The sequence below is a fragment of the Alosa sapidissima genome, chromosome 17 (genome assembly GCF_018492685.1).
Source record: "Alosa sapidissima isolate fAloSap1 chromosome 17, fAloSap1.pri, whole genome shotgun sequence".
Taxonomy (NCBI): Eukaryota; Metazoa; Chordata; class Actinopteri; order Clupeiformes; family Clupeidae; genus Alosa; species Alosa sapidissima.
The window spans coordinates 13,461,380-13,482,393 of record NC_055973.1 but is presented as its reverse complement, the minus strand read 5'-3'; the positions used below and the strand labels follow the sequence as shown (position 1 = coordinate 13,482,393).

Below are 21,014 nucleotides of genomic sequence, written 5' to 3'. Positions count from 1 at the left end.
AACTAAATCAATAAAGTGTCTCCTGTCTCAGCCTAGTTCTTTGAAAGCTACAGCTGGAAAAAATGAAGAGACCACTGCACATTTTTCTGATGTCATGAGCAACATTATGATGTCTGAGCAACATTATATGACCATAGATTCATCCTCAGAAAACCTTCAAATGAAGGTTAAAATGCTCATATTGGCTCTTAATCCCCATACGTTTTCAAATCAACCACAGACACTGTACTGCCGCTGGAAAAACATTTCTTTGTTTTAAAAAAACAATTTTTTACATGTAAGTATGAAAAGAAACAGAGTTGGTTGACTACGGGTGGCGTGCCCAGGCGCCTCTGAGACAACGCGGCGATAACCGGTGGGCGGTGATGGCAGTTGGTGGGGGGTGACGGGTGTTGTGTGGACAGCCTGAAGGTTCAGAGGTCTTTGAGGCTCCGGTCACAGCTTGACTCCAGTTCTGTTCCACAGACCAAAACACTTGGACCTGTAATTAGCTCCCTCGTTCTAGCCAGAGAAGAACATCTTCACTGGATCTTGGGAGGTATGTAGTGGATTCGGCACCTTTCAACGAAAATCTGTGGAAATGACAACAGCAAAGTTATGGATGGGTTGAGCACATGTCAGGTTACTTAACTTTGAAACGGCTGAACTAGTTAAACGCATTGTGAAGGCAAGTAGATGAAAAGTAGCACACCCTAGCTCCTTCCCCATTCCACTCCATCCAAATTTTAATGGAGGGTTTGCCAAGTTAAAAGCCAACAAAGACAAGGAAGCACAAGTAGATAATAAAAGACTGTATGAATACTGATAGCAACTTGTAGAACCAGCTCTGACCAGTTTTTTATTAAGTTGGCACACACTTGCACTTTCTAAAGTACTCTTACAATGTTTTTTAGCAAACCAAATATAATGTGAAAATTATTATTATGGGAAGTGATACATGGTTATTGGTAGTGGATAGCGGCCCTGCGAGACAATGTAGCAGAGATTAGTCAGTCTTACTCTTACCTTCATACTTCGGTCATTGACGACTTCTTCAACATTCAGTTCTGACTGCATCATCTTTAACTGCAAACACAAAATTGCACATTTCTCTATCTCTTTCCGGAAAAGACAAACACATAAACAAAAATAAGTACAGCAAATATATCTGTTACAATATATGATTGTGTAACATTGCATGAATTGTATGAATCCCTGAAATGCTCCTGCAAGCAAACAACATAAGGCCTTTTCCCTCATTTGTGCCACTGTAAAAATTCCCAAAACAATTCATGCTGCCCCCTAGAGGTGATGAAGAACACTACCTTGGTCTGCTCTTTCCTGAGTTGCTTCATGAGTGACAGGTTATCGCTATCCTTTGACCTCTCTTCCCGTAGTCTTCCCACCACAGCTGAGGTCTCTGCAATGCAGGTCTTTATAGCCTTGTCTCTGCTGGTATGGGCATCTATTAGCTAAAGCATGCAATGTTGAGATGGACAACAAATTACATTTTGCACACATAAGACAAGGGAAAATAATCTTGTAACAAAAAAAGAAACAGAAAGACTTGAATGATCTGTGTGTCTATCTATAAACTACTCAAGGTTTAAGAGAACAATTACCACCCTGTCCCTTTACAATTCACCATATCATTGTACATTTTACATGCATCTTTTCAAGGTGTTCTGTAACAGTAATAGGTCTGATATGGTTGCTTAGGTGCAATTAGGAGACATCACAGTTTAGGTAGGCTATAGGTGTGATGGGCAATGGCCCTTATAAGAATGTTATCCCTGCAATCTAACACTAATCTAATCTAACCCTCTCTCAGACAAACAGAAAAATAGATAGACACACACACACTTTCATAATTTTACACACACTTTCATTACTATTGTAGAAACAAAAACGCACAGATTCATAAAGATCTTTGCAAGTCTGGGTGGCATCCACTTTTCCAGAAAAGGATGCAGTGGGCAAAGTGGTGTTGAGCGCATGGACAATACGGTCATCCAGGGTTCGCATGGCTTTCAGGACATCCTGTTGGGAAAAGGCATGCGGTTTATCAGAGACTTTCTAATGAGGAGACACAGCACTCAAAAAATCCTCCATAGAAATGCATGGGGTTAGTTTGTTGTCTACACATATTCCACTCCTTCCTCGGCAAAACATCGACATGTGAATACATTGAGCCAATCATGTGGTGTGATGTGAATACATTGAGCCAATCATATGGTGTGTTGTGAAGACATCGTGCCAATCATGTGTTGTGAACTCGCCGCTGGAGCATAATTGGTGTCGTGAAGCCTTGCGCACGCGCATTTCTGCTGAATAGGATGCCCTATGAGTGCCCAAAAAGCGTTGCAATATGGCCGCCGAGTGGAGGGACTTGCCTAAAAGGACTTTGGTTTTATTGATTAGAATTCCTGAAAGGTTGATAGCAAAGATACGATTGTATCTCAATACTAGTATTCACCATGCGTTTTACCCATTAGTAAATTGCATGTCTCTACGGTTCTGGTGTCATCAGTAGGCTAATGTCTGATCTCCAGGATCAAAGCTCAATCAAAAGTTTTGGGTAGTTGCCCTTGTTTCAAAAACAGTAAGTTAGACGAGTTCAACGTGCTACGTTAACAGTTGCTCGGTGCATATTTGGTCTTTGCTGCATGCATATAGTCACACTGTATACGCCAATGATTCATCACGTAACGCTAAGCATACTCCTTTATAACAGGTTGTGAAACAGTGATTGTGACAGTTAGCTCACAATGATCCCCATGACTGAACCTAGCTTAAGGCTTCTAATGACTAGGTCATTCTGCACTGGAGTTATGCAACAAAATAACACGCCAGACGACTCGGCAAAACCAATTTAAGCCTACATCCATGTATCTTCCCAAAATGGTTGACGATACAACTCAATACACCTTTACCTGAAACATTGAAAAGTCCTCACAGTTTAGAGTACCACCGGGCGCCGCCATTGTGGACTTCAGGGTCCAAGGCTAGTCGAGACGAGTGCCTGCCCTGGCGAATGCCTGAACAAAATCGACACCCCTTTTTTTAATGTTCTGTTAAGTAATAGTGCGTCTTTGATAAATGACGAATCGTTATGTTTATCCAGACTGATTCGGCGAGCAAAGACAAAATAGAATGAATGCATTATGAAATGTAATTTACTTAAGGCAGTACACATTTTGACGTTCCTCGAAGAAACTAAACACTAATGCATATATCCTGACTGCAGCAAAGACAATAACGGAGCACGCACGTCTTTGACATCTTTATTTTTGCAATATGGAATGTCACTACTGCGCACACAGATTAAATCTGAGGCAGGCTCTTCGTTGCGTCTGTCACATGGGGTCCTATTATCACTGATATGTAACTGTGCTGCTGTGTTGCTGACTGAGTCTGACTTTCAACTGCGGAAGCAGGAAAACCTTCCCGAATGTAACATCAGTTTGAAACGGCTTCATGGTTCCAAAAATCCAATCACACTCTTTGTAAAACACCAAACTTTAATCATGATGTTCAATTCGATCGTTAGGTCTCGTCCTCTCGGTACTTTCTTGGGTGAGTATAGAATGTCTTTTCTGGCTGAAGCTGCTGCTTGCTAGCAGCGTTGTTGACTGCTGTTTGACTTGAGGAGTTCTGCAGACTAATTTAATAGATATCTCAATGATGACAGTATCACTTACAGGATTGTATGTGGATTGTTTCATATTATACGTTTGCTCTGTTGTCTAGTGGTGGACAGACATTAGTTTTTTGATCATGTTTCATGATCTGTTCCATGATAATTGATTGATCCTAAAGCTAGCGTCGTCAACCAGGTAATCTATCATACTGTAGCTTCAATGTCAGTGGTGAGACTGAAACAGGTGGTTTGTCATAAAAAAATAAACTCTAAAATGTCTTTGAAAAACCAGAGTGTGATCTAAAATTACTTGTTGTTTAATTCCAGCTATCTTGTCGACTTTTCAGGAAGTCTCTGGTGTTACTTGCCTGAATGTCAAGCCAACGTTATTGACGCGCGTCTTTAATATAACGTTTGTTTTACAGCCCAATGGCGTCGTCAGGCTGTTGATAGTATTTGTAAGAGGAGAATGTGTGACAAACCCCCGGTGGCAGCCACAGAGACGAAGCCTGCCGCCCCAACACCGAGCAGTAAGTTCTCAACATTAAAACTACCTATTTCAAAGAAATCACACTGCACGTGGGCGTGACAAGTAATTTCCAAATATCTCGGAACAAGTAGGCCTATAATGACTTCAATCTACATGAATTTGTCTCAAATTATGCAGATCTGATATCATATATCATCATCAGCTATGCCTTAAGCTATGCCTACACTTACACATTTACCTCAATGTTAAAGTCTCTGAAAAATGTGTTGCAATGAGTTTAGACATTGTATTCTCAGAGGATACCCTGCTGAAGACTAGCTGTGGCTGTGGCTGTGTGTGTGTGTGTGTGTGTGCGTGTGCGTGTGTGTGTATGTTTTGGCTGTCTGTCCCTTTTATATAAACTAGGTTAAGGTTCACACTTTTCCCAGAGAATTCTCCGGTCATAGTGGTTTTTGAAGAGTGTGTGAACCAAGAACCCTACATATATATATATATATATATATATATGTGTGTGTGTGTGGAATTATTTACCCAGTAATCTATCTGTGGCACAGCACCACATCTAGGTTTCAAACTGCCTGGATACCGGCCGTCAGACTTTGACAAGAAGATGCTCATATGGTCCGGCCGCTTCAAGACTAAGGAGCAGATTCCTGAGATTGTATCGTAAGTAACCATTTCCTATTTACATTTAGGATCAACCATCATCCGGACCACCTTCAACCAACAGACTCTCTGGTCCATTTTTGGAATTATGTAATAAGCAGCAGGGGAGTTTTGAAAATTCTAACAGAAGATTCTGTTCTGTAAGGTTCTAAAATTCCATTTTGAATTCAATGAACCCAGATATTCCTTAGATCATTCAATTTTCAGTTACATGTTGATCACATGCACACTCAGAATCCTTGTTGTAAGGGTTCAAAGCTGGTCAAAGGAAGTCTTTCTGACGTTAATTGCTGTAGTGTCTGGTTATCTGGCAAATGATCAAAGAACACAAAATTGCTGGAGACTTCACATATACTAGCCTATTATGCAGATGACGGTTGCAACCCCTTCACATATCATGGCATTATAAATTATTTTTGTTCTGTAGGTATGAGATGCTTGACGGTGCCAGGAACAAAGTACGTGTCAAGGTCGCATACCTGATGATGGCTGTAACCATTGCAGCTTGTGTGGGAATGGTGATCCTGGGAAAACAGGCAAGAATGATACTGCCTTTATTACAAATATAAACCCAATTATACTTGTTCCTACAGCAAACATGCCTATAAATCACCATATAGGTATAAAATAATGTGATCCTGGTACTGAAACCTACAAGCTACATGGATGAACATCTAGGATTTAGGGGTTTTTCACACTTGGTCTCTTTCAGCCTTTTAAACAAACTCAGATCGATGACTCACATTTTTGTGCATATGTGAACATGCCAAATGAACTCAGACCCCTCTAATGCGAACTCAGACCCCTCTAACGTGAACCTCGGGAGGTAGTCTCGGCGTGGTTTGCTTTGAAGTCCGCGGCACGGTTCACATTATCTGTGCATTTTGAACACAACTCCCCCTGGGTTCTCTTTCACATTTTGCATTGTAGGTTAGCCTATTTTGTCCTACTTGACTTGCCATTGCCAAAACAGAAAGCATGTTGTTTATTATAACCTAAAATAAACTATTATCATTACGCTCATGATGGGCCTACAGACAGGGATGTAGTGGTTAAATAAGAGGTGGGTAAACTATGAATTCTGTGATCACAGTGAGGTGGACTGCATCATGCGGTATCGTATTTCGAACTTTGGATTGTATTGCTCACCATTTTTCAAGATCTGCTAGGTTATTATCTCTTTGTCGAACTCTCATTGCAAACGTATACCAGGGACTGTGCAGCGCAGTTAACGGGCTGCTGTTCACTTGTCATTTCGGACGTGAGCTAAAGTTGGCCTACCACTGAATTAGAAAGTGTGATTGGCTGGCGTGTTGACGGACAGTTCAAGAGGATCTTTGCAATAACTTTAGATCAGAATTCATTCTGAAAATATATTATAATATTTATATTTATATAGAGACCTGTAGAGAAGAAAGTGTGAACATGAAGAAAACTGAGGCCCCATCAGAGCTGAAGTGCACCAGAAAGAGATCTGAGTCCTCTTTCAAACAAACTCACAATGTGAATACAAAATTAACTGAGTCACTTTTTTTTGGTCCTCTTTCTGGTCCCCTTTTAGTGGACTGAGTTCGGTTCTTTTAAAAGGGACTATATGTGAAAATGCCCTTATATGATTTATAAGAACATTTATTGGTTGATTGGTGAGCCTGTAGGTGCATCACCTCAAAATGCAGTTCCTATCAACAAATGTGGTTGTAGTATAAATTCACTTCTTTACGAGTTACCTTAGAAGTGCAGTGTGGACTTACAAATCATTGATCATTCTATAACTTGCACTACATCCTGTTAATTGAGCAAAAATTTGAGGACATTGGTGGTTATTACAAAAGTCTTTTGGACAGACTATCCCAAGGACTGAGCTCCCCAGGCATCCATCATGAGTTGAACCACCTGTTTCACTGTTAGTCAGTGTATAACAGTCCCTGTGCTTGCTACCCTAGGGTGTGAAAAACCACGACTCGCTCATTGCCAGGAACATGGAGAAGAAGGCTCGCTGGAGGGCCGAAGCTCAGCAGGAGAGAGAGGCAGCGGCGGCGAGTGCTGCGACTCTAGCTACTGAGAAAGCCCAGTGAGGGACTCTGAGGAGGAGCAACACCCCCCCCAGATCACATCCAAAGTGCTCCTGGATGCCTCACCTGTTAAGGACCCTTTTTGCTGCCCCCTGTCTGTAACTAGTAGGTAGTGCAGCCCTGCATCAGGAGAACCAAAGTAGACACAAAGATTTGTTCACCGCTTAAATCACTGGATGGGATCTCTAGAGGTGCCAAGACGTATGTATGACCCTCTGTTAGAACAAGACTTGTGCTTAGAAGCGAAGTGCTGAGCGTTATATTGAAAGTTGATATTCAGCCGTCAGAGATGTAGTAATTCAGTTTACTCGATCAGCTATTCCTCTGCCACAGTTAACTTTTTAATCTTATCACGCTGCTGTTTTACAAGTATTAAAGAAAAAAAATAACCTACTCAAACTTGACTGGTGTCTGCTCTGTAGGACCCAGTGGTACGCTCACATCAGGGAAGGAGAAAATACTGAACACCAGTGGCTCTAAGGCTGATGGGGACACTGACTTGCATTTCCGAGACTATAGCTGACAAAGAGCTGGGAAATATGATGTGCAAAAACTGACGCTCAAATGACATCAATGTAAAGCGTATCTGCCAGAGGCCTGGACTAGGAAGCAAGGTAACTGGTTTACCTCTAGAAAAACACTGCACTGAACATATATTGTTTATTAAGTGACATGTTGTTTGGAGATCCGCATTTACTCTTGAAGTTACCTTGGCAATCCAGTAACCTTGCTTCCTAGTATAGCCTACAGATCTTCAGTGGAGGTTTTTCTGACCATATTGAGTAAAGACCAACCAGAAAAAAGCCACTGGCATTATTTTAGGAACTTTTACAATTTTTAGGCATAAAATACATAATTAATATGTTTAAATTTCTTCATAATTAATCTCAGAATGTAACCATGAATCCTGAGATATAGAACACAGTTGTAGGAAATGAGAAATGTATCCTGTGATAATGTATTCAGTGATAAATAGGCCCTGGTATTAAAATTGATATGTGAAGGATCAAGAAAAAAAGTGCAATAAAAAGTCCTAATTTATGGTCCACAGAATTAATGAATCTACTCTAAAGAGGTTCCAGACACACAAAGTAAGACCACGATCCCAGTACAGGGGCTCCATGAAACAGCATTTATGCAAATGGCATAACAGAAAACAGATAGACAACTCAATACAACAGCAGTATTGAACATGAAGAGCTGGTTATCTCACTGGAGAACATTTGAAAAAAGAATGTGGTAAACAATCTTACAGCTTCATTAGCTATTAAATCACCAGTATTCTCTTTATTTTCAAGTTTAATTTAGAGTTATTTTAGTTTCTGTTATATTTTGCTTGTTTGTTTTTCCACCTCGATTTCTGAATGAGGAATTATGGCACCTTCGGTATAGACAGATTATTCTGACCCCCCAAAAAATGAAACTAAAGAAATGTTTTTTTTCCCTTTAACAGAGTAAATGTCATCATCATTTTTCTTTTTTTTTTAACGTTTTATGTACGTATATCTTCATGTGATAATCAGCATGGTCTAACAGTAATACCAGAGTTTCTCAGAGAAATGCGCACACACACACACAGACATACTGTATATATAGAAAATTTGTTCAGCAGGGATCAATCCTTGGCATATTCCAGAGTCCAATTTGAGAATTGAGGGTTGTTTTTTTTTGAGGAGGGGGGGGGCATGTTTTTACAAAACAATCTTGCTCATAAATATTTAGTGTGTTTTGCACTTTGCTTTTGAGCATCTTAAGTCCTGTCACCAGTGCTCTCTGCACACTGTGGGCCAATGTCACGGGGAAGCAAAGCTCAACATCATACCACCTCTTTGTGTGTGTGTGTGTGTGTTTATTCTAATGTCCTGGGTTAAGTCCTGAAGGTAAAGTGCTGATGAATATGCTGATGATTATGATGAAGGGATCAGGGGGAAGGGAAATCAAAATGGTTCTATATGAAGTCTCTCTGGTCGGATCCTCATGGATGTGCAAGATCAATATTCCTTTAGAGTTTTTTTTTTACGTTTTGTTTATTTATCTGTTGGTCTCAGTCCAAAAAAAAAAGACTCCAACCCCCATAATTCCAAAGGTGCTTTTTAGAACGTTGCTTGAGAGGCGAGAGGCTGGCTCATGCTTGTTGGGGCGGAGCCACGCTGCTGCAGGATATCCTGTCATCCTGTCGCTTGTAGGAATGCATGATATATATACCTGAGCACAAAGGTACCCAGATGACGTCGTCAGTCACACGGTCCAGACTTTGCAAGTCTTGCGGTCACTGAAATTTGAAATAAAAAGCGGCTGCTGCTACTACAGCCTGTACATTTCAGACCACTGGCTGTCGGCAGCTTTGGGAAGCGTCGACCAAGTTTAAAAATAAAAAAAAAAGAAGAGAAACAACAAAAACATCTAATTCCAATAAAAGTGCGTCGCCTTCAGTAGAAGTCTTTCAGTCGTAGGGGGAAGGGGGGCAGACTGGCCGTTCTCGCCACAAAAGTTGAGGTGCTCAGGGAATCACGGTTCCAGTGAGCAGAGACATGGGTCACGCCATCACACAGTCGCACGGTCAGTCCAGTGTGTGTGTGTGTGTGTGTGTGTGTGTGTGTGTGTGTCTTTGTTGGTCTGTCTGTGTTAACAGATGCAATCTCAGCCTGGAAGGGTAAGGGGTGGGATGCGACCAGCGTCTCGCCTGTCTAAGGGAGTCAGTATTGCAGTTTTGAAATCAGGCAGGTTCATTCCCAGCAGCCTAAAGGATAGGGGGCCGTTGGTTCGGGGAGGTGGGTAGGTTGGTCAGGCCAATGGGGACTTCCAATGGGCTTGCAGGAGGAGAGAGGATGAGTGACTCTGGTAGAGTGGTTTGTTCGGTTGTTGGCTTTTGCGATATGGTGTCTGAATGGGAAGGTTGACGGCCATAGGGCAGCATTAGGTAGACAATGTTAATGTAATGCTTGACTGAGGGGGGGGGGGGGTTGATAGTGGTCGGGGGTAGGTAAAGCACGGAGGAGAAAGCTCAGCGCATGATAGAACAACAAGAGCGCAGTCAGTACTTCAGAACTCGCAGACTTCAGACAGCAGGAGCAGTCGAGAGTGACGTCTCCTAGAACACCATACTCTGTGTATAATCATTAATAATCATGATAATTATTCAATCATTCTCTCTGAGAGAAGGGCTAAGGGGGAACTAGGGGCCAGGGGGATTGGAGCTAAGGGTCATCTCTCCTGTGGAGCTGCAACGGCGACAAGGTTTGGGAGAGGGGTTGGTGGGGGGATGGATGGTAGGGGTTGGGGGTTAGAGCTGGAAGCCTTCCATGGGCGCCTCACACTGCTGGAAGAGGAACTGCTGCTGCTGCAGGTCCACAGCGGGGGCCAGCGCTGGGTCCTCGTCCTCTGTGCTGAAGTAGCGCTCGATCAGGTCGAATGCCTTCTGGTAGATTTCCTGGTTCGCATGGCCCTGCAGGAACTCCAGCTTATCCAGGCCTACAAGAGCGTGAGAGAGAGAGTTAAGCAGAGTTCACAAACAATTATTATGAAAGTAGGAGTGTAATACCACACAGCTGGTGGTGATAGCTTATCTGTTTGTTTGCACCAGGACTTTGGAATGCGTGTGTGTGGGTGTGTGTCATATATATATATATATATATATATATATATATATATAAACAGAAAGCACACAAACCATAGGCCTCTTCGATGAGGGCGCAGTACGGGTTGATGCCACCCCCTCTCTTGGCCTCCAGCTCCCCCAGCCTCAGGATGTTCTCCAGGCCGTTCAGAGCCACCTGCACAATCTTGGAGTCCATGAGGGTCAGCAGGTCACACAGGGGCTTGATGCAGCCCATCTCCACCAGGTGCCTGTGGCAGGAAGTTACAAGAAGTTACAATTCACTGCACTGACAATGACTATGTTTACATGATCGATCGATAGATAGATAGATAGATAGATACTTTATTGATCCCTAAGGGAAATTCAAAAATTCATTTATCCAACTATTGACCTTAATTCACTGCACTGACACGGACAATGACTGTTTACATGGACAGCATTTATCCAACTATTGACCTTATTCTAAATAAGACAATATTGTGATTATGGTGTTTACATGAGCTGTTGTATGAAACACAGTATAGTCTGATTAATAACTAGCAGAGTTGGAACCTTCTGTAACTAGCATCAAAAATTCCCTCTGTAAAACATGTCTACAATGCACCTCAATAATGCGACTAAGATCAGAATACTCTTAATCCTATACAAATCGGTGCTACCTAGCTCAAGTTGCTGCAGCTACAGTGCTACCCTCTGGGGGCATAATCATGGCCGGATAGGCACTGCATAAACAGAGATCATTTCAAACTGGGTTCCGTAAAGCACCTTTAGCCATGTTCTTGGATTATGGTGCCATAAAGATGAAGTTCAATTTGATTGAAATGAATAAACAACACGGTTATTAATGCAAGATAGAAATGAATGTCAACAGAACTCTTAGAACACCACACCCATAACACAAATCAGAAGCAATGATGCTTTGGTAAGGCAGATTGTGGGTTCTGGATTCTGATTTGTGTTCTGCTTTAGCTTGCCCATTAAACTAAGTTAAATAAGAACATTTGACAAATCTGGAGGCCAAATATAAAGCCATGTTATGATAAGCCATTCAAGTTACAGAGGTAAACATTTCAGCTCTGAATCAGTGGCAAGAAGGAAAATTGCATTTCATAGGATGGCACGTAGGCTACACGTTACATGATATAGCGGACACTTTCACACACACAACGCTGCTTTAACAAGAGGCCTCCGTCTTGTCAGTAAGGTTAGGCTACATGTTAACTTTAGAAGGAGGAAGCACAAAAGGCAAGAGCAACCAAAACATGACTTTCACATCCTCAGATCAACTGACATTGTGAAAGTTTGCATCATGAAAGCACGGCATCAAACTCCTTATCAGCAGCTGCAGGGAGCATAGCAGCTGCAGCGGAGTGTGCAGTGTTCAGTCCAAATCAGCAGCACCACACCACGTACGGCTAATCTCTGTCCTGCAGGTAGAGTCCACTCAACCTCAGCCCACTTTGTCTTGGACTTCCATGCGAGAGGCACAGGTGAGTGAAGGCAACTTTAGCGGTTGCTTTAGCTTTCCACACAGCGGGCCCCTACGCTTTGCACTGCTGTCGTGTGCTGTCGCCTGACTTTCCTCTCATTGATTTCACCTCCTCTGCCAACACTCGCAGCGGTTAGCAAACAGAGTTGTCGGACATGAGCCATACAGTCAGTGGAGCAGGATTTATGAGCCTCAAGGGCATATCTGACTGGAGGTATGGAGTTCATCCAAGGACAAGGACACCCTTGCCAGAGAAGGCAAAACCCATTCATTCAGGGTTGTATACTGTAGTTCTGTGTAAGGAGCTGCTCACTATCTTACTGGAGTTCCTCAGATAGCTGTCATATCTAAGGAGCCTGCTCATCCCTGTGCACAGAAGTCAAATCAGTGTCAGTGTTTATACTGGATCTCTGTTTGCATATTTAATACGTTTCATACACGTGTTTCAACACTGCATTTCGGTCGTTGCTTTTACCTTACCATTAGCCTACCTTACGCATGCCAGTTATGTATCCACCAGCTGCCTGCCTGCAGCCTACTTCCAAAACTCCAAAGCTACTTGCTGTCAGATTTGGTTCCGAGGGCACAAGTTCAGTGTATCAACAACACTCAATAACAGTTTATGTGATGTGTTAATCAATTCAATTCCCAACAATTTCACAACAGCTAGTTCTGGAGTAGGCCATTCAACTAGCCCGCTTGCTTACGACGAGACTCAGGCTGCGCAGTCGGCACCCGCTTCCTTATTTGGGTTTTGGGTTGCCAGGTTTTAGCCTATGAGTGATCGTGTATGTGTAGGGTGTATTTCATTCACAATCTGGCAACCTGAATGGATCAATGATTTTAAAATGAAGTTTGATGGCCATGCAAATTACGGGAGTTTTCCGGGAGAAATAACAAAACGGGAGGGTGCTGGGAGATGACCTTGAAATACGGGAGAAACCCGGGAAAAACGGGAGTGTTGACAGGTATGAACTAATGCCATGCCTCTCAGTGGAGAAAGAATGACTGACCCATATTGTTCCAATTTAACTCAACTGACAAGCACAGACAAATGGCAAACTTTGATCACTTGGTTTTGCTCATAGACAGGGTAAAAATATATACAGTTATTGTTTTTGCTCAACTGAAAATCAGATTTTTAAGGCAGAGTGGGAGGCCAGTCCTGTACCTGATCTGCTCAGAGGAGCCTCCAGACGTGGCGTTGGTGATGGCCCAGGCAGCCTCCTTCCTTGTGCGGAACTCTGCCGCCTGTAGGATGCTGATGAGTGGGGGCACCAGCCCTGCCTGGATCACCAACTGAGCGCGCACACACACACACACACAAACACACAAACACACACATCAGTTATGTGCTTTCAAGACACATTGACACATATTCCATCACAAGTTGGAGTGCAGTATTTATGAGCCCTTATCCATAGCACAGTATACATCAAAATTCATGGCGGAATATCAGCACTGTTTTGTTTAATCCGTCTTCCGGGAGGACTGAGAAATATGAATCATCCTTTTTCTCCCCTGTAGCATTAATAAATATTGACCACCATCACTTCTCTTTCCTGTAGCAGAGAGAAATAGCAATCATCCCTGTTCTCCCCCACAGGTAGCAGAGAAAAAAGGAGCTAAGCACACACACCTGTATCTGAGCACGGTTCCCTGCGGTGATGTTGGAGATGGTCCAGCACGCCTCCTTCTTGATGGACTCCTTCGGGCTGCTGAGGAGGTGGAGGAGAGACTGCAGTGCTGAACAGTTCAGGATCACCTGCAGACAACCCGCACACAAAAACGATGAAGCCATTCAAAACACAACCCAGTCAGCTGCTCAGTCCCTTGTGCAATCCTGGAGTCAATGGATGAGAACTCTACATCTTCACTAACAATGTACTATGCATTTCAATGCATCTAAACATATTGCATGAAAGCAATTACGTTGATATTGTGTAACAATAGAAATGTAAGACTTGACACTTTTGCACAAGAATTGGATACAAATACCGCCAGAGCATCCTTTACTCGCTGGGAGCTTGCACTCGAAAACTCTTTGTACATTAGAATTGCACATAACTAGCACACAGCAGAATGAGGTCATTCAAAACACAGCACACACAGATGGTCACCCTAGGACAATCCTGCAGCCAATGGACAATTATAACACATCTTCCTTAAGAACACTATGTATTTTACTGCATCTCAGTACATTTCATGAAAGTTGTTACTTGTGACTTGAAAAAGTCTTCATCCATTAGTATTCAAGGAAAGTATTTACATATTCAATTATTACACTGTTAAAAAAAAACTGTCTAAAAGTATCATACCCCCACATTCTGAATCAGTGTAACTATGTTAAATCTAGGACATTACCTTATGGCAGCTCTGAGTTTAATGCAGTCTAATTTGCCTAATCATCATCATTAGTGCCTTGCCTGAGTTTGCATTTCTTTTTGCTTCAGTGGACTAAAATGTGTGCATAGCGTGCCGTGCACAGTGATCCAGCCCATGACCCAGGGGCCAGCTGAAGGCTGTGTAGGGGACGAGGCCGTTACCTGTGTCTGCAGGTCATCTCCTGTGACGATGTTGCCCACTGCCCTCAGTGCTGGAGATACCACCTTATAATCAGCGTGTCTGGAACACAGAGGAGAAACAGAGGAGGGCATCTCAACTCAGCTGGGGGGAAAAGTTGAAGAATGTCATAAAAAATAGTAAACATCCTGTTTAGGTCGTTCTTGCCACACACATATAATGAATCCAACTGATTTCAACCACCACTTCCCCCTCCAAATAACCCCAATTAGTAAAAACGTAAGAAACTATCATCTAAAAAGCAGCCACAGTTGTAAATGGAAAGAATAAATGTACAACAATTATAGAATGGGGGATCCAACACAAACAGATTACGAAACACACCCTTCCAAACGGTTTTGTATTATGCCATGTCAATGGTCAAATTTCCCGCCGGATTAAAACAGTATTTTTTTGTATTTCGCTCTTTTTGTTCCCTTGTCGTTTTGCTCCTCGGTTCACTCATTTCTAGCCTCCCTGCTCTTATCCCCTGCTCATCTGTTCTCTGTGGAGGCCCAGTTCCTTCTCGCCCCATTGTCTAGATACCGATCCCTCTGATAGACGCTTACAGCAGCAGTTCCACCAGTCTGCGGCAGACTCCTGAGTCGATGACCGCCTGGATCTTGTCGTTGGGGCCGTCTGACAGGTAGGAGAGCGCCCAGCATGCATCGGCCAGGATGTCCGTGTCGTTCACGAAGAGCAACCACGAGAGGACACTGAGACACGGAGAAACCTAGAGTGGACAGAGGTACACACATCAAATGTGAAGCACTAACATAAATACACACCAATTAGTACATTAATTTCACAGTAGATAATGGCCATGAAATCACTACAAGTGCACATATGTGTTGGATCCATTATGCCTTGTTAGAGCCCAGAGCCATTGAAATTGTGCCATTAATAACTGTCTATATTTTATTATCACCCAGAGAGAAGATATACTCTTTTCTGATTAGCTGGTGGGGTGGCTATTAATTCTGAATAACGGGACACCTATGAAGCAGATCTGGTAAAAAAAAGTTTAATCACCGTTCCATATCAATGCTTATGAATGGTAACTATAACAACCATATTAGGATGATGGTTGAGCCTGGAAGCAGGCTTTGCAACAATGGAATGAACTGTGAACAAGCTAACTGTCCATGCTAACGCTGTTAGGGCCAAAGAAAGATGCACAACAAACTGAACAAATGGACTTCTTTTTAAACGGAACTGCTAGAACCGAGAAAGGCATGACTACTGCCTATAGTGGCAACCGGGTGATAAGCGGGATAACGGCCATCAAGGTGTAACACTTTTAACACAATTCAGAGCACTATTTTTATCCCATGTCTGATCCAGTTATTGCTGTTGATCCTCTACTACTGCTCAGCAAGCACACTTTGCATTTTTCCTGCGTAAATGCAGTCTACTTACCTTAGAGAAATCTGGAGGTGGGTTTTTGCCTCTGCACAGGTTGGACAAGGCCCATACAGCGTTCCTCATCATCGTGAGCCGGTTCTGCTTGGCCAACAACCTGCAGACCACCACAGCCGCACATTAAATTTCACATTTACCGATAAAGTAAACAATAATGGTCAGGTATTTAGCAGACACTTTTTGTCCAAAGCAACTTATAAAGACACTCTACAGAGGTCTGGAAATAATCCCAAAGTCAGACAGCAACTCAAACTGCTGTCCCACTTCGCCCGAGCATTGACATTTCACAGTTACACTTTCATTTAAATGTATTAATTTAGCAAGTGATTTTATCCAAAGCGTCTTATAGGTATTTTACAGATCAATGTTTCTTTAAACCGTATGTGTGCTCCCCAGATATTGAATCCCTGGTATTTTAAGCACCAAGTCACTGTTCTTTGCTCTTGCAGCTGAGCATCAGAAACACAAAAGCTGGAATCTCCAAAAGGCATGTAATGACAATAACCTGCAGGTCAGCTACTTACTGTACGAGGGAGGGAAGGATGTTGCAGTCTATTACATAGTCCCTGCACTCTGTGCTATCACCTGCTATGTTGCCCAAAGCCCACACTGCCTATGTGTAAAAGTGAGAGAGGGGGAGAGAGAGAGAGAGAATTAATTTAGGAGTCAAAGGCACAAGATCTGAGGCCTGCCAGGTGAGGCTACTCTATGAAGATGACTCAAGCACCCACCTATTTGATTATAATGATCAAAGCAGTCTGTTGTTTTCATAATCCAAAGACAATGTCACATGTCGTAATTACATTGCAGGTTCAGTAATTGCATTACAGTGTAATCTGCAACGACTCCACATGAAAGGATGGCTGAGATATTTGCATTCACATGAAGCAACATCACTCCATGAGCATCTTGTTTATGAATGTGTACACAGTGCATTTTAGAGTGTACAGTATGTGTGTTTTGTTATTGTTTTTGTAAACGTGTGTATGCATGTGTGTGTGTTGCTGCTGTGAATGTACACTATGTAAATTTTCTTATATATGTGTGTGTGTGTCGTAGCAAAGTTGAAGAAGTGTGGTCTGCACACTGCAATTGCTCAAAAAATACAAACTTTATTACTTTGAAAACATAACAAAGTTTCGATCACCCTGGATCTTTGTCAGGCAGATCCAGGGTGACGAAGATCCATGGTGATCGAAACGTTGTTTTTAAAGTAATAAAATTTATATTTTTGGAGCAATTGCAGTGTGCAGACCACACTCCTTCCACTGTCTGACACTATTGTCTGAAGAAAACTTTTCTTTGGATGTGCGCACCCACTCTCCAAAATGGCGTAGCAAAGTTACCTGCTCCTGGACGTCCTCGAAGTCTGAAGTCAGCATTTCAATGAAAGTGGGCACAGCGCCAGCCTGGATGACCACTCTTGTCTGGTGGGATGTGCCCGAGGCGATGTTGGTCAGCACCCACGCAGCTTCAAACTTACGGGACCATAAAAACAACAGATTCAGTGCAAAGTTAGGTTATTCAGATTTCTTGGTTGATCAATGTGTGTGTGTGTGTGTGTGTGTGTGTGTGTGTGTGTGTGTGTGTGTGTGTGTGTGTAAGAGAGGGAGCGAGAGAGGTTTATCAACTATAAAGTATATTGGTGGACTGTATGTGTGAGCAAGAGGGTACCTGTAATGTGCAGTTCTCCTTCCTCTTGAGGAATTCCACAAATCGGTCAACCACACCAGGAGTGGCAATGACCTCATCAATGGGAGGGTTAGGTTCTGATTGAGATAAACATCACAAATGTAAACAGTCTGCTCTGCTCTGACCAAGCCTCACACCCTACATGCCTTACATTAAGGACTTAAAGAATGTCACAGCTATGAACACCAATTCACATGCATCATCCCCTAACCATGCAGCATAAGTATACCACATCACTTTGGCATAGAGGTTTTATTTGGAAATAAAAAGATTCAAGAACATAAAATTCAAATGTTTCACTGTATGACTTCAAGCTCATTTTCATTAGCCTGGAAAAATCCAAACTCATTCACAAAGTGAATAGTCACGTGCATCGCGACGGGCACGAACTTTGAAATCATTGGTCCACCCTTACCAATTACATTGATCAGAGATTCCTAACGTTACCTCCTACTTCGCCTAAACTTTACAAACTGACAATAAACAGCATTAACAGTCAGGAAACAATGTATGTGGGTCTACCTTTGCTGTAAATAAATGTCTGCATTTTTCCAACTGCATTTTTTGACGTTTGCAGGTGTTTCCACTTTTGTTTATCACAATAACTTTCGGTTTCGTCTTCCCCTCTCGTCGCTGATTGGCCTGACATTTTTCTTGTCTGAGGGAAACGGTTATGAACTATGGTGTTCAAGACTAGATCTCCCTGAAAGAAGATCTAGGTGGACAGGGCCAGGCGACATTTCCATATCCTTCGAAAACAATAGAGGTTTTTTGGCTGAAACAGGCTGCTGCTGCTGCTCTTCCAACATTCAGCACTACAACTACTGCTGTGGACTGCAGCTGCAGTGTCTGCTGTAAACTCTTAACCCCTTTTTCAGTCTACAAGTGACTTGCCACAAGAGACCATATCGTGTTAATGTAATTCAGCGATTACAGGCAAAATAACCACTGGCGATGCGAAACGTTAACATTTTCAGTTAAAATTCTTTCAACTTCTAAGGCGACAAGCAATGAGCGAATCACCGTATATGTGAACAAGGCTTTACCTTTCGAGAGGAGCTTCCTGAATCGTTGTGTGCCCATCAGCTGCTGTTCAGGTGAACTTGAAAAAATCATCTGTCTCATATCCTCTGTAATGAATCCTACCTGAGATGCACAGACAGACAGATGTCACTTTAGTAACACTGATTAATTAACACTGAATCAAAATAATCAAATTAACTGTTAGGGGCAGACACACATTTATTGGTTGACAAGTAAATGCTCAACTGTGTTTGCCAGGCATGCAATCTCAATGGCAAAGTGATCTCTTTGGTTTTGAATATCACTGCATTGTGTACACAAAAACCTGAGTTGGAATTAAGTGAACCGATGTTGTTAGCTGAACTGTTTAACAGGATTGTTTTAAGAGTGGTCTCTCACCGTAATTTGGTCAATGTTGTTGGCCTGAGACTCCAGGTACCCACTGTCCGACATCCCATCATCCTCCAGTGCTCCATCCTCCTCAACAGTGGCCACATTCCTTCTCTTGAACAACTGAAAGACAACAAAAACAGTATTCATTATCACAACATCTTCGCAAATAACAAATAAGCTCATGTCAAATTAAAAAGGTGCTGAAGCATTATGTCCCTCATGGTCTTACCTGTTCATCTTTCTTCTGTTTGCGTAGCTGCAGTCCTTCCTCTTCCCTCCTCCGCCGCATCTCATCTGTGTTGAGGGACTTGTTCTTGTAACTCTTGAGTCGCGCATTGTCTTTACCCTGACTCATGGTGTAACCTAATGGATGAAACAGTAAATGAACATGCACATCAACCACTGAAGAATGTGCATTTGGTTACAGTTACACGTCAAGTGCAAATACCATGCAATATACTGTATTGGGGAACGATCACCATGAAAATGCATCCTTCTAGCCAACCAACATATCACCAACAGGGCCAGTTCAGTACCCGAATTAGGTATTTGCCCATCAACTATTAACACAGAACAATGTATGAACAAATGCCACTGTGGACCAAAGACAGCAGTACTAAGCTTCCTACTATTCATCTCACTTACTGGGGTCAGTTTTAACACCTCGAAATTTCTGAAATGGTAGACAAAGCTAAACTGCAACATTCTAAGATGAAACACACATTAGGTTAACAGGGAAAGTTATGATCGCTTAATATTAAAAGAAGTTAACGTTAACCATCAATTGGTCGTTCTTTGCACCGCTGCTGACAGAGTAACCCTATCCAGGCAGATATGACAGTTAGCTAACCAGGCGGCTACTGTTTTCGGCGCCTCTTCTAACCAATCAATTAAGTCACTACAAGTTTAAGTATGAGTTACAACTCGCTACTCAGCATCAGCAGGTTAAACATATGAAGGATCTATTTCGAACAACAGGCCATCCTTAACTTAAGGCAAAAACACGAGAATGTAAGAGATCAACAAACGTCAGCAACCTAACATCTTGACAGCGTACGCCCTTAACTGCGTTAGCGTGAACGTCACTTCTGAACTAACAGGCTAGAATGCTAGGCTTTAACTGGCCAGATACAATAATATCGCTTCCAGCAGCTGTCATTAAGTATATATGATCAAAATTCACAAGCCTTTATCATGAATATTATATAGCTTCTCAATATTAAAAAGTCTGGATCAGTTCTAACTTAACGTTACCTTGCTATCTTCACCCGTCGTAGGTCAACGTTACGCCAATGCTGGTCGGCTAACCGACTAGCCATTAGCGACAGGAACACCACTCAGCTTGAACTAGCGTTAACCTTACTGTTCAAGATTTACATTAGCCAGTTTTCAAATCCTTAAACAAACAATCATGCCATTTATCAAATGACAATGTCTGGATTAGACTAATTACCAGAAAAAGATTCAATCTCTTCCTGGCATCAATCAGCTGCGTGTAGCTCTACGCAGTCTCTAGCGTCGCCATTAGCCTTAGCTGAGAATTTTATTTCAAGCTTTCTTAAGCATTTGCTTAGAAATCGCATCGGCGCCTGGCTAGCTTGCTAGTTAGGTGAACCCGTAAACCACATCTAATACCGTTAACGTTAGCTGGCCACGGGCTAAATAAGCCTGGTGCTATTCTTGCTATCTCGTCAGCGAGCAGTCATCTTTCTCTTGATATAACACGACGCGACAGCTTACTTTTCGTCGTTATCGGTAAATATATCTGATACTAACCGAGATGGCAATTTCAACATAGTGTCTTTCATGATCACTAACCTGTCAAATTTGTCTTTTATCCCCCACTTGGCTTGGGCCACAGCTTCTTCGCCTCCGCCGGTATAATACTACTGCGCATGTGTGAATTTACCCAAAGCAGTGGCAGTCACAGCGCATGCTTGGTGACTAATTTTGCTGACTGCTTGACTGTCCTGGTATTACCCGTTAAA

At 42.4% G+C, this 21,014-nt stretch overlaps 3 protein-coding genes across 4 annotated transcripts; 1 reads left to right on the top strand and 2 right to left on the bottom strand.

Moving 5' to 3' along the window:
* Nucleotides 1-229: 229 nt before the first annotated feature.
* Nucleotides 230-3,030, bottom strand: mix23 (mitochondrial matrix import factor 23). 2 transcript variants are annotated; one of them, XM_042068906.1, is made up of 5 exons: nucleotides 2,913-3,030; nucleotides 1,894-2,019; nucleotides 1,305-1,451; nucleotides 1,006-1,065; nucleotides 230-572 (listed from the first exon to the last, which is right to left on the bottom strand). In XM_042068906.1, exons 1-5 carry the CDS (start codon nucleotides 2,961-2,963, stop codon nucleotides 522-524), a joined length of 435 nt encoding a protein of 144 aa, XP_041924840.1. In that variant the 5' UTR covers nucleotides 2,964-3,030; the 3' UTR covers nucleotides 230-521. The 2 variants fall into 2 exon arrangements, with proteins under 2 accessions (XP_041924840.1, XP_041924841.1); XM_042068907.1 differs by having other exon boundaries at nucleotides 2,936-2,993.
* A 323-nt stretch (nucleotides 3,031-3,353) lies between these two features.
* Nucleotides 3,354-7,246, top strand: fam162a (family with sequence similarity 162 member A). Its single transcript, XM_042068903.1, has 5 exons — nucleotides 3,354-3,555; nucleotides 4,045-4,149; nucleotides 4,664-4,775; nucleotides 5,203-5,311; nucleotides 6,719-7,246. The coding sequence occupies exons 1-5, from the start codon at nucleotides 3,507-3,509 to the stop codon at nucleotides 6,848-6,850; spliced, it is 507 nt and encodes a 168-aa protein (XP_041924837.1). The 5' UTR covers nucleotides 3,354-3,506; the 3' UTR covers nucleotides 6,851-7,246.
* Nucleotides 7,247-7,965: 719 nt separating this feature from the next.
* On the bottom strand, nucleotides 7,966-20,954 carry kpna1 (karyopherin alpha 1 (importin alpha 5)). The gene is made up of 14 exons (XM_042068895.1): nucleotides 20,845-20,954; nucleotides 19,256-19,389; nucleotides 19,033-19,146; nucleotides 18,657-18,756; nucleotides 17,593-17,687; nucleotides 17,265-17,396; nucleotides 16,443-16,531; nucleotides 15,916-16,015; nucleotides 15,066-15,229; nucleotides 14,481-14,559; nucleotides 13,574-13,699; nucleotides 13,106-13,233; nucleotides 10,518-10,693; nucleotides 7,966-10,318 (listed from the first exon to the last, which is right to left on the bottom strand). Exons 2-14 carry the CDS (start codon nucleotides 19,379-19,381, stop codon nucleotides 10,131-10,133), a joined length of 1,617 nt encoding a protein of 538 aa, XP_041924829.1. The 5' UTR covers nucleotides 19,382-19,389; nucleotides 20,845-20,954; the 3' UTR covers nucleotides 7,966-10,130.
* Nucleotides 20,955-21,014: the final 60 nt, after the last annotated feature.

Excerpts from the sequence above, each read along its gene's own strand:
- mix23 (XM_042068906.1), bottom strand. The coding sequence starts at position 2,963 with ATGGCGGCGCCCGGTGGTACTCTAAACTGTGAGGACTTTTCAATGTTT. Across the intron at positions 2,020-2,912 it reads AGGACTTTTCAATGTTTCAG|GATGTCCTGAAAGCCATGCG; the intron begins GTAAAGGTGTAT and ends TTTTCCCAACAG. Across the intron at positions 573-1,005 it reads TCAATGACCGAAGTATGAAG|ATTTTCGTTGAAAGGTGCCG; the intron begins GTAAGAGTAAGA and ends TCATTTCCACAG.
- kpna1 (XM_042068895.1), bottom strand. The coding sequence starts at position 19,381 with ATGAGTCAGGGTAAAGACAATGCGCGACTCAAGAGTTACAAGAACAAG. Across the intron at positions 19,147-19,255 it reads AACAGAAGAAAGATGAACAG|TTGTTCAAGAGAAGGAATGT; the intron begins GTAAGACCATGA and ends GTTGTCTTTCAG. Across the intron at positions 16,016-16,442 it reads ATCCTTCCCTCCCTCGTACA|GTTGTTGGCCAAGCAGAACC; the intron begins GTAAGTAGCTGA and ends GGTGGTCTGCAG.
- fam162a (XM_042068903.1), top strand. The coding sequence starts at position 3,507 with ATGATGTTCAATTCGATCGTTAGGTCTCGTCCTCTCGGTACTTTCTTG. Across the intron at positions 4,776-5,202 it reads CAGATTCCTGAGATTGTATC|GTATGAGATGCTTGACGGTG; the intron begins GTAAGTAACCAT and ends TTTGTTCTGTAG. Across the intron at positions 5,312-6,718 it reads TGGTGATCCTGGGAAAACAG|GGTGTGAAAAACCACGACTC; the intron begins GCAAGAATGATA and ends TTGCTACCCTAG.